The following is an 18,145-nucleotide window of genomic DNA, read 5'->3' as shown; positions in this document are numbered from 1 at the left end:
ATGTGAATGTATTGATTTAAACTTCAAATGAAAAACTCAGTTTTGAGGACCGACTGAAGAAAATTATTATTAACAAAATTATAATTAACAAATTATGGCTCGATAATTATATTTGTGGGATTTCCCCAATGCCTGTAAAAGCTGTAACCAGAGCAGAAAAGTACATACTCTTATTATGATTCTCTGCCACTCACAATGTAAACGCCTGATGTTTATGTCACAGAGCAGTTATGCCACTGTTATTGTGCAAAATCCCCTGTTGTATGAGGTATCCTATCTCTACATCAAAAAATCCCCCAACAAACACCTTTGAAGGTTATTACGGCAGCTCTTCAGATTTATCACTCTTGTAGAAGTAATTTGAAATGGCAGACATGACTGAGCTCATTGTGGACATTTAAACATCCCAACTTCCCCAGTACTTACATTCCTCTCCTTTTACAGCAGGACCAAGGTAGAACATGCATATTGTACTGGGACAAACTTTTAGGCAGTCAGAACAAACAGTAATTTCATAAAAAGCACATCAAACTTATACCTTTTGCTGATTTACAGATGTCCAGCTGGTCAAGAGAGACTTGAATATGAGTGGTTTTTATGAATGACTTGTGTCTAGTTTGTTTCTGTTAATTTCATTGGGGAAAAATAATTAATTTTCTAGGTACTTTTAATGGATGACAGTAAATCTATAAGGTATCATTACTAGTTTTTCCATAGCAATGGGATTTGGGAGGAACAGAGAAACTAGGAAAATTGGAGTAAATGACAATGCTTGCAAGTTTCTTATTGCCATAAACACTAAATATGAGCACAAGATGATAGAACATCAGGGCCTTTAAGAAATATTTCACTTCAATGAAGAAAAGTCTTCACTTAATCTACTCCACAGTAGTTCCCCATGACTAACACAGGACTTACAGGATCTGGGAGTAGAACAAACTGCAGTATATTCAAGTAAAGATGAGAAGTTTGACCAATATCTTCAGTTATGGCTCCATATCTGTTAAAATGTACTTGCAGTTTCATTATAAAAGCTTGAATTATTATTTTTTTTTACTTTATATCTGAACCCCAGTGCAGAAAATATCTAACATATATATATATATATATATAAAGCTATTGAGACAAGGTGAAGTAATAAACATCTTTATTACATGAGAAAATTAAAAGTGGAAGTAAAAAAAAAAGTTTCTCCATCACTAGAATGAAGAATGGAAAATAATTTTGGCAAAAAAAGCCGAGCCATGGTAATAAAATTTTGTAAGAAGTTAACAAAACTGAAAGGGACAAAGTAAAACATAAACACAACTCATTCTGGTAATTGTGAAGAGATGTTCCCAAGCCTAATAAGGAAAAAGTATCAAAAGAGACTAAAATAAAACAGATCACACCACATTAGTATTTCTGTTGGAAAGACCAAATGTAGTTACGTGATAATTATTTCCTGGAAAATGTTTGCATATTGTTATTTAGAATCTGGCAACAGGTAGCTGCTGTACAAAGCATTATTTTTTCTGGCCACTTCAAAAACTTTTAACTGTCCATCAGTGGAACACCAGCCTGATTCGGGGTCACTTCTTGATACAGACCTGATAGCCTTCAGTGCTCTGTTGCACTAACATTCTGGTACTGAAAACTCAGCCAACATAGTCTGTTGTCCTGGACAGCAAAACCTTAAATAAAAAACCTTAAATAAAGTAGTTCTGCTTTCTTGAAAGCCTTGTAGGGAATGTGGTATGTTTTGTTTCTTACACATTTTCCTTCTTTGTATAGGAAGCTGCATAAACAAAGTTGCCTGCATCATAGTACTGCAGCAACACTTGTAATCCACACTGAGCTCCACAGGTGATCACTGGCAGATGGTTTTTAGCATGGAATTGTCCCATTTTGGTCAGTATCTGCCTTGGCGCATCACTCTGGGTCTGCAGTGCAGCTGTCAGCTCACAGCCACAGCGGTATGCAAAGGACTAGGCTTCTGCTGGTAGCGTGTTGGACCTGTCTCTGCTTTCCTGTGTGTACACGTATCTTGAAGCACTTACAATATGAAAATAAAACCTTTAAACAGAAACTTTGGTTTCCCAAAACTGTAAGTTCTGTCTTACTGATACAGTACTCATTGAATTACATCTTCTGAATGGAAGAGAGCACTGCTTTTCTTTAGATTACATTGGCCTGTAGACTTACTCTAGCTTTACTGACAAGTATGGTGGATACAGAAGCCTGAGATTTGCCAGGCACCTTATCCTACCGTTCCTTCCTCCTCTGCCATCTGGGCGTCTATGGGATAACCAAGAATGTCCGTAACCTGCAGATCTATTGCTGAAATCCCACAGCATTGTTAAGCTTCAACTGAAGTAGATGTTACATGGGTAGACATGAGCACAACCCTTAAAAGTTTTTCCCGTGTCTGCTATGCCCCATTACACTTCCTGTAAAGCAGATTCATGGCTTTTATCTTAAATACTGAACTACAGCCCATGGCAAGCTGGGCCCTGAAAATAACTGAGCTATACAGAGACAACTTGTTCCTGGAACAATCGGTTCTGACACATGCTGGATGAGTGTATCTTGGCTCGTCATGGAGAAGCACTGAAGTTGACTTTACAAGGCAGTGTGCACAGAGAATTAAGCCTAATTTAAATTCGCTTAATCCCATAATGTAGTATTAGCATGAATGTGATATTTGCTTGCCAAGAGTGTGCATGCCACTTCTCTATGGCACCCTCAAGGCATGTTTCTCAAATTGCAGAGGTTGTTATTAACTATTTTTAGATGTTTAGGCAAACTTACAAAAACTGACAAATGGTAAAAGCATTCTGTAATGTTCTGCGGAGAACTAGGACTGCTACATAGATAACAACGGGGAGTCTGGATCTCACATTAAATTCAGATTTGGACTGAGGAACCGTCGAGGAGAGTTTGTACATTCCAGTCCCTACCTCACAGCATGGGGAATGTGAAATGTCTTTGTTGTATCATTTATTCTGGTGGCATCTACAGCATGGTCTGTGGTAGCAGATTGAACGTGCATGCAGCTTCGATTTCAGGAGCTGCAACAGGAGGGAAGTTACTACATTTTGTAAGGGCAGTCAGCGTATGGCTGTGCACAATGTCGTCAGGTCACTGATCAGTTGCATTTTGATTTGATTTGCACATTATTTCCTGGGTTTTTTTTTGTTCTGTGGCTATTTTTACTTCCCTTTGAACAGCTGAATACATTATTTAGCAAATGTATTGCAGTTGGAATGCTCTTTCTTGTAACATTTTTTCCTAAGAATATCATTAGATTGAAATTCCTTGCACTGGCAGGCTGCCTGCTGAGCTCTCTCTGTATCCCCAAGCTCGCTGCTGAGCAGCTCCGCGCCGCCTTGGCGCGCTGTGCCCGGTGCAGGCCTCCCGCCATGCTGCCCTGGGCCGGGCTGTGAGGATGCGCAGGGCATTGCAGGAGGGAGCTGGACGAGGGGACGGCTGACATGAGGTGCAAGGGCACAGCGCCCCCGGCTGCCCTGGCCCGTCCCTCCCGTTCTCAGGGCTGCGTGGGCCGTGACCCGCGGGTTGCTGCTCTGTGGGGGTGTGCCGTGTGCCCCTGAGCTCATCGCAGGGAGCTGTGAGCACACTTCGGCCCCAGAGCTCCCTTCCGCGGCAGCTGGGACGTTTGCAGATGCCCTTCCTCAGTGAAGCGGCCTGTCTGCCGCCTGCCCCTCGCTGGTTTCCCGCCACCCGACCAGGCCCAGGCGCCCCTGCGGCCGCGCGGTGGCGCTCGTGCCCGCCAGGGCCCCGCGCAGGCGCGCGACCGAACTTTCTGGAAGGCGGGGGCGGGGCAGCCCGAAGCCCCGCCCCGCGGCCTGGCCCGCCCCGCGCCGCGCGGGGGCGCTCGTGTCCCTCAGGGCCGCCCTCAGAGCCCCTGTGGGCGGGCGCGGGGCTGCGCTTCCCGGAGCCTGAGGGCAAGAAAAGCACCGTTTGTCAGGCACTATTTGTGTACCGGCGTGTTAATGGCCGTCCAGCAGTTTTATCCATCGGGAGCTGCCGTGCTGTGGCTCGTGCTCAAGTGAGCACCGCGGTCTCTCCTCACCCTGAGGTGCCCCTGCAGCCCCGGCTGCCCGGCCTGCGGTGCCGCCTCGGCAGGGCAGTGCGTCATGGGCTCCTGCACACACACGGTTTGCTAGCAGTGACTGAAAGAAGTTTAGGATTGTTCTTCGGAGTGTGAACCCTAGGGAGCACAGTTTTCCCTGCGGTTGTGCTTCCCAGCAGCCGTGCCTCTCGGCCAGCCTAGCACAGAGGCCTTAGTCTGAAACGCTGCTGAAGACCTAGTTTTAACTCCAGCCATTCCTTGTAATGTGGTAACGTCTAAATCCTTGTGTTTTCCCTTTCAAAAATGTATGAGTGCACAGTTGAATTTTTCTTCTCAAACTTGTACTGTAATGAAATCTGCATTTAAACAGACTGTTTAGGAGATATGGTATTTAATAGTGTTTTAAGTTAGATTGATTAAGTCACTCTTAGGAGGATAAAAGTAACTATAAATGGGTGGCAACTTCTCCACTCTTGCATTAATTTTGACTGTGGCTTACAGTGTGAATTTGATAAATAGATGTTTTCTCTTTTTTCCAGCTTTACACATTGCCAGTATATGTGCCATGCAAAGTAGGTTCTTTGTGTGAAATTTAGTGCATCAATGAACAGGACAAACTAACTGGAACATAGATTGTTTTTTGTACTTAATCGTGCTGCTCCTGCCAGTGACAGACTTGAGGTTTTCGTCTGTCCAGAAGGGTAATGATTCCTAAATTAGCTCCCATCTGCAGGGCTTTTGCACCTTGGTAGAACAAGTTAGAGGATTATTCTATGTTAGAACATTTTCTCTGCTCTGTGATGCGGAACAGGTGCACTTTGTAATTAAACATGGGATCTTGGTAGCCTTACCGGTGAAATGGGAGGTGGCAGAATTGTGGTGGTGTCCCATTCTCACCTTTCTGGGTCTTGTTCCTCATAAGAAAAGAAGAAAACTAAGTTTCAACAGAGAACTTGAGAAAAAACTCCCAATTCTTGCAGTTTAGACAAGCCCAGGATATCCCTGAGGTACTTAAGGCTGGTTTGGTGAGGACATTATAAGAAATGTACTGATTTTTTTTTTATTCAGATACTGTTCCGTCTGTAAAATGAAAACTAAACATTACATGTTACCAGGCTTATTTACTAAAGACACCTCTTTCAGTTAAACCAATAATGCATACCTGTGGCAGAACCTGTGTGGTAGCATTAAATTTCACCCAAGTTCACTGTTTAGCAAGGTAGGGTAAGATGAGAGTTTCCCACAAAGACTTGGTTGTGCTAAGGTGGGCATGAGGGTGAAAAGCAAAAACCTTAGGAGGACATGTAAAACAGTACTTGTATAGTGAACCGTCTCAGAAACTGTGGCACACTTGAAAGAGCCCATTTTTGAGTGGAAATGTCTCTTGCTGCCAGCTACTTTGGAAGGTCTGCACCTAGAAGACTTACTCTATTCCCTGAGGTCAGATAGATCCTTCTGTAAATTCTAGGATCAGATGACAGTACTAAAATATGTGGCCTGTGTGGAATCAATCGCTTCACAGCTCATTGTTTAATTGACATTTTATGTCCAGTTGCCAAGCCAATGGTGTAGTTTAACCTACAGCTTAAGCTATAAAAACTCGAGAGTTGTGGCAAAATACGGGGTAAGGGAGGGGTGTCAAGATACATGTGAGGTTAATAGGCAACAGAGTATTTTTTACTAGTGTGGTATCCTTTTTTTACAAGGGAATTCTAATATGTGTTTGTTATGCTGTAATTTATGCATAGTAAATACACAATGCTTACAGAAAATCCTAATATGAAATGCCTCTCATTCAATAGGGGCAATTCAGTTAACAGATTTTGCTCTTCTTAGACTACAGTTTTTTTCATATCTTTGACATCTGGGAATGTTGTATTTAGGTAGTAGTAGTAGTAGGAATATGACTAAGCAAGGCAATGCCTTACAGTTGGTCATGAAAAGAATCTGAATATCAAAGGCCGAAAAGGCCGAAGGGTTACAGGCTGAGATGCTCATAGACTTCTTCTTGGGAAGGGGTAGGGGGGGGGGCGGAGAAGTGTGGGGGAGGCAGGGTGGGCAGTACCGGTCAAAGTCGGTGACTATTTTAGTGTTGGTTTGGTTTGGTTTGGTTTGGTTTTTTGGGTTTGGTTTGTTTGTGTTTGCTTTTGGTTTTTGGTGGTTTTTTTTTTTTTTTTTTTTTTTTTTTGTATGAGTAGGAACAGTTCCTAAAAAGAAAGAATAAAAGACAAGTGTTATGAAATAGGAGTCATGTTTTACAGAGTAAGTAAGCTCGGTCTGCTTGTGGTTGTTAATAGCCTGCATTACCTATCAAATCATAAATAAGGGAAGAGAGAGGTGTAGGGAAAAAATACCATGCTTCAGCAGTTAATTTATTGATCTTTCTGAGTAGCTCAAAACTTGGGATCTAGAAGGCAGATTGAGAATTTCAATAATATTTTAAAGGATGAAAACCAAATGAGAGGGAGGAGGAGGAGGAAGCATACGGGAATGTGAGGCTTCAGGATAGTTTGAACTAAGGGGAATCAACATAGAAGATAAGGACGTTTCAGAAACCCTACACGGCTAGTTTGACTTGATTTTAGGGAATAGGAAGATAAGAAAATGTGCTCTGCAGAGGTGCTACTTGATAGCTAGTGTTGTGGGTTATAAAAATAGGAATGTTCAGACAGAAGAGGACAAGTTGTTTTCAGTTGTAATGAATCACTGAAGCTGAATTATATTTATTTGAGAATTGTGAAAATAGTTATGTGTGAAATGACAAAGCTGCTAAGAATAATGCTCAGTTTATCATTAAAACTAACTGTTATACTTGGAGATTGAACTGCAGGAAATACCTCACTTTTTATTTAGTAACTTACTGAACTCCTTGGAACAGTAAAATAGTGAATCTGTCTTGAAAAAATAGCCAATGGAAAAATTACCTAGTTGAGCATGGCATGCGTAGCTTCTGCAAAAAAGGGAACTAGGTAAACAGATCTTTAACCTCACTTAAAATTAGTAGAGGTGTTTGAGGATTTTATCAAAAGATTGCCAGATTCAAGAGATGATGTATACAAGTGTCAGCTAAATAGCTGTGTGATGGGAAATCTAAGATGCAAATTTCATAATTGGTCTTCACTAGGCCTGTGTCTGGACAGAGAGTGACTTGAGTTGAGTTTTTTACTTTCACAGAAAACATATGTTAAATATATATTTGAAAGAATTGTACTCTTTTTTTTTTTTTTTTTTTTTTCCTAAATAGTCAAAAGTTATGTCTTAGCTAAAGATCCGAAAATACACTTAAGTAGAAAATCTGAAAATCCTGGAATGCTGGGAATATCATGTTGTAGCAGCTGACTGAGGTTTATGCCGTCTCTGTCACATTAAATAGTGAGAATCAGTTGTGTTACAGGGTATGAGCTGAAGCTTGGTGAAGTCAGGGGAGTTTTAGTTTTTGATGACAGCAGTAAGTGTTGTTAAAAGAAAAGGATATTCTGTGTGTATTTCACCACAACTGGGTAACAGTGCTGCTCTTGGTTGGAAAGAAGTGGAAGGTATTGTTATTTCAGTTGGCAGATAGGGCTAATGAACTGTGGGCAACTTCAACATGATATGATTTGAAATAGACTACATAAGTGCATTAGCAAGTTGATAGCCTAAGATATGTGGAGTGTTAGGCTGTATCGGTTTAAGTAACGGATTTTCACAGGAGGAGATAAGTGTTTCTTGTCCTCTGTGTTCCTCTCACCCAGAGTTCAATGGACTGACTTCCTTCTGATGCTTGCATGTCAACAAAGATCATGAGGTTTTGAATAATGATACATTTTGTATGCTTTTGTTCTTTGCTCAATTTTCTCTTAAACTAAGAGATAGTCACTGAAATGCAACTTGTAGAAATAAAAAGGAAAAGAATTGATTTTTTTTTAATTTGTGTCTAGATTGTTCTATGTGTTTCTTAATACTATTAGTATGATTATTTGATATGAACTGAGCAGTGGCTATATATGAGGCTAATTTGATGCACATCTTTCTGATTACAGTGTAATTTTAGAGATACTAATTACTAATGTTGTAGCATGTTTTTATGCTTTAAGAAGATTAAATTTGGCAAATTATTTATAAAGCTAAAAATATTCTTGGTCATTTGGGAAAATATCTGTAATTAAAAACTGCGATACTGTTTAAATTTTCATAAGGTTTGCTGGAATGCTTACCTTGGAGTTGGTTTCTTCATCACCATTCATTTGATGTAGTCACTTTGCATTCAGTTTGCCTATTTGTTTCTTCCTCTCAAACCTCAGTGTTAGTTAATGGGCTTTTCCTTCTTAAAACTACTGCTGGGGTCTTTATAATGGGGACTTTTGTCTCTTTCCACAGTGAAGGGCAGTCAGAAGTGTGAGCTGAATTGCCGTGCGATTGGCTACCGGTTCTACGTGAGACAAGCTGAAAAGGTGATAGATGGGACACCCTGTGACCAAAACGGAACTTCAATCTGTGTGGCTGGGCAGTGCAAGGTAAGGCTGCTGTCTCTAGGGAGTCTGCCTGCAGACTGACTATGTCATATTGAATTTCTGTAAGAGGTTGATACAACTGGACCTGGGAAATGGTGTTTTGAACGTGTCTGTCTTTTTTTTTTTTTTTTTTTTTTCCCCTAAGTAGATGTGAAAAGTGTTAACTTGTATTATTACAGCTTTTATTTCTTAACTATGGTTTCTGTCTATTGAGAACAAACTGTGGAATGCTGAATGGCTGGATTCAGAAAGTGTTCTAGCCACAATTAAGGTGACTTCCAGTGAGCTTTTTCCACATACTTAGAGGAGATTTTATGAAAGAATCAGAACAAAAAGGTTGGAAGCTTAAATAAGAAAGAAATACAATATCTTTATTTGATTAAACTTTAGAGTGGAGATATTTTTTTTCTGCGACATAATGGTTTATTCAGTTACGTGTTTATTTTCATTGCTTTTTAGCTGATGTTAGTGCAACTTTTCTGATTGGTCCATGTTTGGCGTTTTTAAGAATTGCGTCTTACTGGCTGTCCATTTATCATAGAATCATAGAATTTTTTTGGTTGGAAATCACCTTTATGATCATCGAGTCCAACCGTTAACCTAGCACTGTCAAGTCCACCTCTAAACCATGTCCTGAAGAACTCAACAATGACGGTTTCTTAGAAAATAATTGAGTGAATGGTTGTTTTTCAAGCGTTCAGAAGGAGCCACTGTGATTACTTTTTGCAGTCTGCTGTATAGATTCCCCTTGTAATGAATAAATACACTGCTTTCTGCAAGGTGCTAGCAATTTCAAACACAGTGTTCCATGTCTAGAAATAAATGTTGTTTGTAATCTTTCAAGTAAGGTAAGTGAAAGAAATAAATTCCTAGCAAGGGGCATTTGATGTTTGGCTGATGTTTCCAATATATGTTGGCAAAGAAGCAAAAGTGGGTCAGATGTAACTCATTAACTCAAATAATGAAAGGTCAAGTTCAGGTTAAATAGTTGGTTTGCCAGAGGAAATCACTTATGGACACAACATTTTCCTCTGCATGTCCAGATTCTTCTTACTTGTGCACATCTGGACAATGCCATTTCTGTTCTCTGTTTCTTAGCACAAGGAAAGCTATATCTTTGAATTTCCGTTGTAGATGATAGATCTGGGTGAAGTTGATTATTCTTTAAAGCTTTCCTTGATCTCAAACCATTTCAGGAAGCACCAGAAATTTTCAATTGCGGTTCTGCTCTATGACTCAGAAAAGTGAAAAATAGATTTAGTATACCATGCATTGTCTTGTAAAGAAAGGAAAGGCAGTGTTCAGCAGCCTAGTACGTAAGTGTTCTGAATTCTGAAAATCACCCATTGCCTCTGTAGAATGCCACTTCCTAAAGCTGCATATAAACAAGCAACAGGTTACTGTAAATATGTAACTTGGGGTTCATAGAATTACAGGATAATTCAGGTTTTAAGATACTTGGGAAGGTCATTTAGTTCAACAACCTCCTCAGAACAGGGTCCGCTGTATCAGGCAGCTGCCGTGGCCTTTTCCAGGTTGAGCTTTGAGCCCATTCAGTGTTTGAGCAGTATCACAGTGGGATCTTTTTCAATGGTTTCAATTGAAGTTCCCCATATTGCAGCTTGTGCCCTTGTTCTCTCAACCTAGCACTGTATGTCTCTGAAAAGCTGACTCCACCTGCTCTGTTACCCTCCCGTTAGATGTAGACAGCATAAGATCTTCCCATAGCCTTCTCTTAAGGGTAAGGAATCCTAGTTTGTAGTGGTTTTGTTTGGTGTTGTTTTTTTTTTTCCCTCATTTTTGTATGGTATTGAAAATAAACTAAAAATAAGAATCTCTGTCTATTTGAACTGTTCCTCAGTGATGCTTACTTAACGCTTGGTGAAGTGATGTAGTCTATCATTCTCAAAGAGTAAAACAGAACCAGTTCTGTGCCTTATAAGCAATAAATTATCACGATAAAGCTAAGCTAAGGCAGGTAAAGGTAATACTTATTCAGTGCACTTGTCATGGTTCTCACTACAGCAAAGTAGAATGAGCATGGGCTGGGAGAAGTTGAGGGAGTTAACAACAGCCTTCATAGGCAGTAGTATTAACTGTACTTGTGCAGAAGGCTGAACATTGGACACTTCGAGAGATGCATCTAGTGAAAAAAACGAAAGGTTCATATTTTTTTTCTGAAGAGGAACTTGGAGATTTTTCCGTTTTGTGATTAGTTCTTTTGATCTGTAGCAATTTACTCCTTATTTATTACTTGCAGCCTCAGGAAAATTGTGTGGTGGGCATTAGCTGAAAGAGGTAACCCATTCAACCATGCAATACTTACATTGGGATTTTGTGTGTGTGTGTAAACCACACGCTACTTTTGTTTCAGTGTTTTAAGTTAGTATTTGAGGGAGTTTTCAGAGATATGGATGTTAAACTAAAGGGAAATGCAGTACTACAGCATTACAGTGGCTGGAAGCACTGTCACTATTGACTCAGTTACTGTTTTTTCAGTGTTTTCCATGGTTCAAGATTAGAAAATCAGTGCTATGTATTTGGCAAAACTTTACCTCTAAATAGTGAATAGCATGCATTTGAAAGAAGTTTATGGTGCTATGTCAGATGAAATATGCTTCATTCTTCTTAAAAGTAATTTATGTTTCAGGATAAATTCATCTGTATTAAAATTACTTATCTTGTTCCTTATGATGTAAGGATGAATAAATGGGATACACAAATGAATATTATGTTTTATATATTGCCTGTCTCCTTGGACTCTGAGACTTCATTTCCCACTTGTATAGGCATAAAAACTATTAAAAATAAATAGAATAATTTTACTTAATGCTGATATTATACGCTGTATAGTGAGCATAGATGTAGCTGAAGGATGTAATAACCAGAGAATCAAATAATTTAAGTTCTGTACTGTCGGATACTTGAGTATTTTTTTCTGAGAAGTTGTCAGCATTTGCAGTTAACTGAAAATGTTTCTTGTGCAATGAGGCTTATTCAAATCTCTCTAGTAGGTAGCTCTTTCTTAATTGCACATTATTTTAAGTTTGTTTTTTAAGTCTCATAATTTAAGCATCTAATGAATTTGTGGTCTCTATCACCCTCTGTTGGAGATTTTGCTGCATTACTAGAATAATAACATCCTTGGTTCCCAGGACCATTGTTTCTGGTTACTATTTTCAGTCTACCTTATTCTTAGAAAAAAAAGGATGGAAAACATTGCTATAATAAAAATAATAGTTACTTAGAAACAGAATAAAGAATACAATAGAGACAGGTTTACCTTCATCTGAAATAAGATTTAAACATGTATTTCTCAGTTCACACTTTTTAACCATTTAAAACGTAAAACAACCACAAGTAATATTAATAAGAAGTTCTCAAGATATAAAATGTGGCCACACCTATTAAAACTGAAAATTCATGAAAGAGAAGTTTTGTCTTAGTGCCAAAACCAGATTGCTTAATACCTTGATCCTCTCCTTTTTGAGTTGTTAAACAATGTTAGATACAACAACCTTTCAAAATGGAAGTGTTGTTCAGTCTTATCAGGAAAGACCAACTGTAGCACAAGAGATGATTTTTTAAAAAGTAGTATGTACAAAAGCCCTTCTTAAGGCCTGGTTGTTGTGGCCAAATCAGGCATGAGGGTTCGAACAACATTGTGCCTCTGAGTACCCCTGAACAGCATCCCAGAAACCATTTCTTTACTTCCAGAGCGTGTCTGTTTTCACTGCTGCTCTTTTGTTCAACCAGCCCCCAGAGTTGGATGTAAAAACTTTATAACTTTTCCAGCAGCACACATGTAAAAGCTTGTTTTTCAGATGTAGTCCTTAAAACTTAATATACTCTTATGATGAAATATTGTAATATTTTTTGTTTACTTTTTTAGTTGTCTGCAACATTACAATGGCTGGCAAACATAATAATGCCAGAACTACAGAAAAAGCTCACCCATAACTGAAATTATCATGTACTTCATGGTGTAGACTAGATTCTTAATTCTAATGAAATGAAACATTTTTAAAAAGCAATTAAATAATTTGAAAATAAAACTAGGCAAAATAGGAAGAACTTGTGATATTCTACCTATGCAGATGAAAGAAGTATGACAAGGATCTGGATAATCAGTTTTATTATTTTCGTGTGGAATTTTTTTCTGCACATTTGAACAATGTGCTTTCTGACGAATTTTGCAATGTGAACATTTTTGATTGACATTCATATTGAATTCCACTTCTGTTTTTTCAAAATTTTGATTTAGTGCCACAGCTGGTTATTGCTAATACATATGCTTTGAATGTGTTTCAGTACTATTGAGTATGTGTCATTTGTTTGAATACATTTGCTCTCCCTCTCCTAACTAAAATTTCACAGTGCTGTTAAGTTAAAGAATACCTACAAATGGGGCTTTTTCAGCTCCTGATTTAGCCAGAAGTTTTCTTGTTTTGAGATTTTTTTTCCTGCTTGTTTTAAATCAATGTATTCTTTTATTTCTTCTGGAGCCAGTGGGATCATCCTACTCAGTAACTTTTAAGATCAGGAGAAAAAGAGTAGAATTTGAGGCCGTTTTAATAAACAAAGCGAAGGATGAAGAAAGACTGTTCTTAATAATTTTGGCCTTGACCATAGTTTACTAATTGTGTACCTATAGGGAATTATGTTGCATGCGTGTTTTTTACATTCATTTAGGATACTTCTGGTAGAAGTCTTTTTCAATATTTGGGCAGGTATAAGCACTGACTCATTATAGTTTTGGAGACTAAAAAAAAGGATATTTGTGAGCTGCAAAGCAAATCGGTTTTGCAGCGATGTTAGTTACCACGCGGTGGCGCACTTTGCATTTTAGATAAAACTTATTTGAGTGGGAACTGTAAATATCTTTTAAAGGTACCTGAACCAAGTATGGTATCTCTTCTGATTTATATAGTACATTTTTTCTTGCATTGTAGTTTATTTTCATCTTCCAGTTGATTTCTGAAGTTAACTGAAAATATCCGAGCAGTTTTAAAATGCACACAGGGAGTAACTTCAGTAGCAAAATGACTGGCAGTAGAGATTTTACATGCCCTTTTAAATTTAAAAAAAAGGCATCAGATGTTGAAATCCTTGCAAACTTGATAGGGAATTAAGTCAGTTACAGGTAGCATAGCCAAGCATGTGAAATGTCCATCAGAATAACATGATTAGGCAAGGAGCTCCCATGCAGAGTTCTGTTGATGGGCACTAGTGTGCAGGTAACAACTATAGGTGGCATTATTGTTTTAAGTTAGGGAACTCTTAATGACCGTAGGATCAGAGTAACAGATCAGAATATTGATTGCTTACACTGGAAAAAAGGGTCTGGGGAGGATTTGGGGTTTTTTGTGTGTGTGCACGTTTTCTTGAAGCTGGAGCCAGACTTCTCTCCTTTTTCTGTCCTCATCTGTTTAGTTTGTAGGTTCTTCCGAGCAAGTAGTCTGTACAGCGCTAGCTTCTCTGAAACTTTTCTCCTTGTTTTTTAGGCATTTAGTCTTCATTTTTTATCAAAAATAATCTATGGAAGAACCTAAGACCTGGATTAATGTAGCAGAAATGAGGGCACATGGATATCTATATCTGTCCTTCAACAGAATTAGACAAAATGTTTGTGGTTGCATGTTTGTCTTGCTTGGTTGCTCAGAAGAGGTGGCTGTATTGTTCACTGCACAGGAACTTTGTAAAGCTCTGTGTCTTAAGATATGAAGACTTTGAAAGCAGCCTCAGAAACTATGCCAAGTGAAACATTGGTCTGTCCCTCAGTGGCATGCTCTCACCATCAGCACAGTGGTATGAGCCTGACAAGCACAAAGGTGAGTGAATATGGGTGTCAGGCATTGTTTGTATCTGAGGAGGACCAGTGTCATGAACTCTTTCTAGTTATTTGACCTTATCCTAAAAGAAGGCCATAAAATAGTGAATTATTTATGTTGTTTTTACCATGAGAGCTGCTGTGTGCTGCAGGTAATTGTCACCAAGGCTTTGCCCAGGATATGATCACACAGAGGATGTGCTCTGTGGAAGTGGAGAACTAGGTTATGGAACCTAATGGCATTCAGATGCTGAAATGCATTTCAGAATCAAATGAAAATTAAATCTCTAGCTTGTTAGTATTCAAGGTTTGTTTTTTCTTTCTAATTTTTGCTTGATTTCTATCAATAGTAGTTTAGAGCACTGTGCTCTGAGCTCAAGACCTATTCAAGGAGTAGATAGGATGCGTTCAAAGAAGGAAAAATCAGCATTTTGCCAGATCTTTATTTAGTTTTGCTCATCCTGTGTATGGAGCCTCTTTTGGAAGCTTTTTCTTTGAAGGAAAACTGGTTCATCTGTGAAATATACCATAGAAGTAGAAGACTATAGTTAGCCTTTTAATATATACTGTTACAATTACTTTGCTGTTGGAAACAGGGCTCTTCATTGTTTCTCTTCATAATGCAATGCTTGGCATTAGTAAGTCATTATGAAACACCTGCCTGGCATGAATAAGGTGTTAATGGAAGAAACAGGTTCCTGGGAGCTAAGAAATAACTCCTCTTGCTGCTTCTTCACTTTGTTTGCACAGTGTTCTATTAAATGCTTTACAGAGAATGAGTCTCTGTAAGGTTTCTTGACCTCACTTTCTACAAAGTCTTTCTACCTACCTCCATTTATAAAGGAAAGCTACAATTCTTTTTTTTTTTCGCATGTGTTCTTTGGCCATGACCTAGTTTAAGTTGCTTCTGATAGCTGATACACAGCAGGTACAATCACTGCATGTGAAAGATACTGAAAGATACTGCCTTTGAACTGAGCTAAAACTGATGTAAAATCTGATTACAGGAAATTGCTAATAGCAAAGCATACAAGTCCATTATGTTCAAACAAACTGAGTAAGCACTAGATGTATGTATTTGTTCTTCTCCTCTTGTCTGTCAGCTTCTTCTTCTGAGAAGGACATAGTAATCTGAAGTATGGAGCTCCCCATTCTTCCATGAAGGTGCTATCTGAATCTAGTTCTGCACACTTCAGTCGCATTGTAAATAACCCAGTAATACAGATGTTATCAGGGTCAGATGTTGCTTACAGTGACATTTAACTTATTTATGGTAGTGCTGTGTTTTGGGTTCCTCCCCCGCCCGCTCTCCAATTTTAAGCCAGTTATGGGGGGACAGACTGTTCTTGATTCACTTAAAGTTGACACATTATAGGTATGGAATAAAATAAATAATGTTAAACAGGCATGAACATTTAAAATAAATTTAATTGAAAGAGGGGGAATTTATATAATTGTTTACATAATGCTTTTTATTTCTCTCCAGCACTTGGAACCCCAAAGTGAGATTTCACTGTTTTGTTGAACTACAGCCTGTCAAGAAACTTATGAAGAGGCACAACATAGTTGAATAACATTAAAATTTGTCTTACAGCTCTAAGTACAGGAGAATAATGTTATCACTACATGTTAAATTTTTTTTTCACCAGATCTGCTGGGGAAAAAGTAAAATAAAATTGTTATACTAGAAAAAGTCTGATTAGAGAGACTTTTTTCTTAAATTATAAAAAGGCTACAGTGTCAAATACCCGAGGTAAAATCTCAATCTTGAAAAATGTCCCTATCAGAATTCAAAAAACTAAATTATTTGTAAAATTTTATTTATAATTTCAAATACCATAGCATATCAATAGAATGTGTTGTTAACTGATGCTTATAGTTCTACAAAATATATTCCTTCTTTTAGATCAAATTGTCTAGATAATGTTCTTAAATGTCAAAGAGGAAACAGCTTCCTTGTGTAACTCTGAAGATGGAAAAAATAAAATACTAGAACTTTCAGTCACATCTTACTCCTCTAGTGTTAAGCAATGATACAAAAATAAAGGTAAAACTGTAAAATTTGGAAAAAATACCACGAAACAAAAACCAAAAAAATATAAATGGTTTTAGAGAAAGTCTTAAATCTAAACCATTTTTTAGCTGCTTTTAAATATCCTGCATAGCATATTGCTTTACTCGAGTTTGGAGCAGAAATAGCTGCTGATGTGTACCATAGAATGACTAATCTAAATTCTGATTATCTTTATGCTCCACTCTGTATCTTTGGGTTTTTTTCCTTTTGAATGTAGAAATAATGTGTAACCTGCCTATCTGAAGGAGCTTGAGATGTAGGAAAGTAAAGGAGTCCTATGTAGCTTTAATTTGTTCTTATAGCTGCAGTTCTTCTTAACAATTATTTTGCAGCTTCAGGTGTCTTCCTAAAAAGATAGAATGTAATCCTTAGCCTGCAGTCTGCATCTCTCTTCATAGGTTGAATAACAGTGTTAGGAAATAGATACCAGCTTTGAGCTGAAGTGTATCAGCACAAAAGCAGTTCTGCGGGCAAATTGCTATTATCTCTAATGATTAAGTGACACAATTAGGGAATCATAGTACATTTGAAGTACTCTTCTCTCTGAACTAGTTTCTGAATAAAGTATTTTAAAAATAAATCCAAAATAAAACAAAACAAAACAAAGGTTTTCAAGAATGCTGGGGATATTAATGGAATAGAAAACAAGAATATTGTATGTTGTTGGGCCTTGGGTTTTTTTCCCCTGATTAAACAGATTGATATATATCAGGCTGCAAGTGAACCCGGGTTTGTTTATTAATCTGGCAGTATTTCCTAGGCTGGAATAATCAGATGATCTCTCCAGGGTGCTGCTGACTTTCTCTGGGTCTAGGGTTGAGTATATAGTCTCTCCTTCAGCCTTTGACTCCAAGACAGCTGAAGAATAAACCAGCCTCTGTAATTCCCTGACAGTCATTTTTTTTTCTATTCCTGTCCTTTAGACATTTCTTTCAGCATTGTAGTCTATTATCTTTTTTTTTCCTTTTTTTTTTTTTTAGTGACAGTAGTTTTAGTTCTGACTCTCTCATTTGAAGTTTCTCTTTTTGCTTGAAGCTGTTGATAGTAATTTTAAATGTCTTTCTGAGGCCTACAACTGGCAGCGGTTGCTGGATTGGCAGTGAGAGAGATGAACTTGATTGTTTTGAGTTCAGGTTACAAACAGCAGTGCCTGCAATTTAGTTATCATCCCAGTGGAGTTGTAGTCTGCACCTAACATGCTTTTAAAGAAACATGATAAAGTCCTCCAATATACTATTATGCCACTGCCAAAGGATGCTGAGAGTATTTATTAAGAAACATTCAGTAACACACCAGTCCCTCCACACGGTTGTTCGTAAACAAACTTGTGCTCTTGATCACTGGTTCTGCTTCTGAATTACTGTTTTTCTCCCATGTTGTGGAAATTAAGTACAGACAAGAAAAATGGACTAGGGATAAAAATACAAAATAAACATGATCTCAAAACTATTCCTTTTTCTCAGTCCCTGGCAGATTATTAATGAATGTACTCTAATAAAAGAAGCTGTGATAGCCTGTAGTAAGATAGCTTGCAGCATCATACTGCATTCACAAAAGAGGCAAACTGATGGCGAACTCTGTACTCTATACCGTGGTTGAAGTGGAAGTGTTTTATATGATGTCTCTTATGCAGGAATTACTAATTTATAGTTAATGCCTTTTAAGTAACCAAGAGA

At 38.1% G+C, this 18,145-nt stretch overlaps 1 protein-coding gene across 1 annotated transcript in view; it reads left to right on the top strand.

Annotated features, from left to right (window-relative positions):
- Positions 1 to 18,145, top strand: part of THSD4 (thrombospondin type 1 domain containing 4) — a gene marked incomplete at both ends in the record, with an annotated part of 242,988 nt that overhangs the window by 92,574 nt on the left and 132,269 nt on the right. Inside the window, one exon of the mRNA XM_080351008.1 lies at positions 8,432 to 8,568. Within this exon, the coding sequence (XP_080207134.1) occupies positions 8,432 to 8,568 (137 nt within the window). The remainder of the gene's footprint in view (positions 1 to 8,431; positions 8,569 to 18,145) is intronic.

Source organism: Nesoenas mayeri (genome assembly GCF_963082525.1).
Source record: "Nesoenas mayeri genome assembly, chromosome: 11".
NCBI classification, from domain to species: Eukaryota; Metazoa; Chordata; class Aves; order Columbiformes; family Columbidae; genus Nesoenas; species Nesoenas mayeri.
Note: the sequence above shows the minus strand (reverse complement) of the source record. Positions and strands in the feature narration are given on the sequence as shown.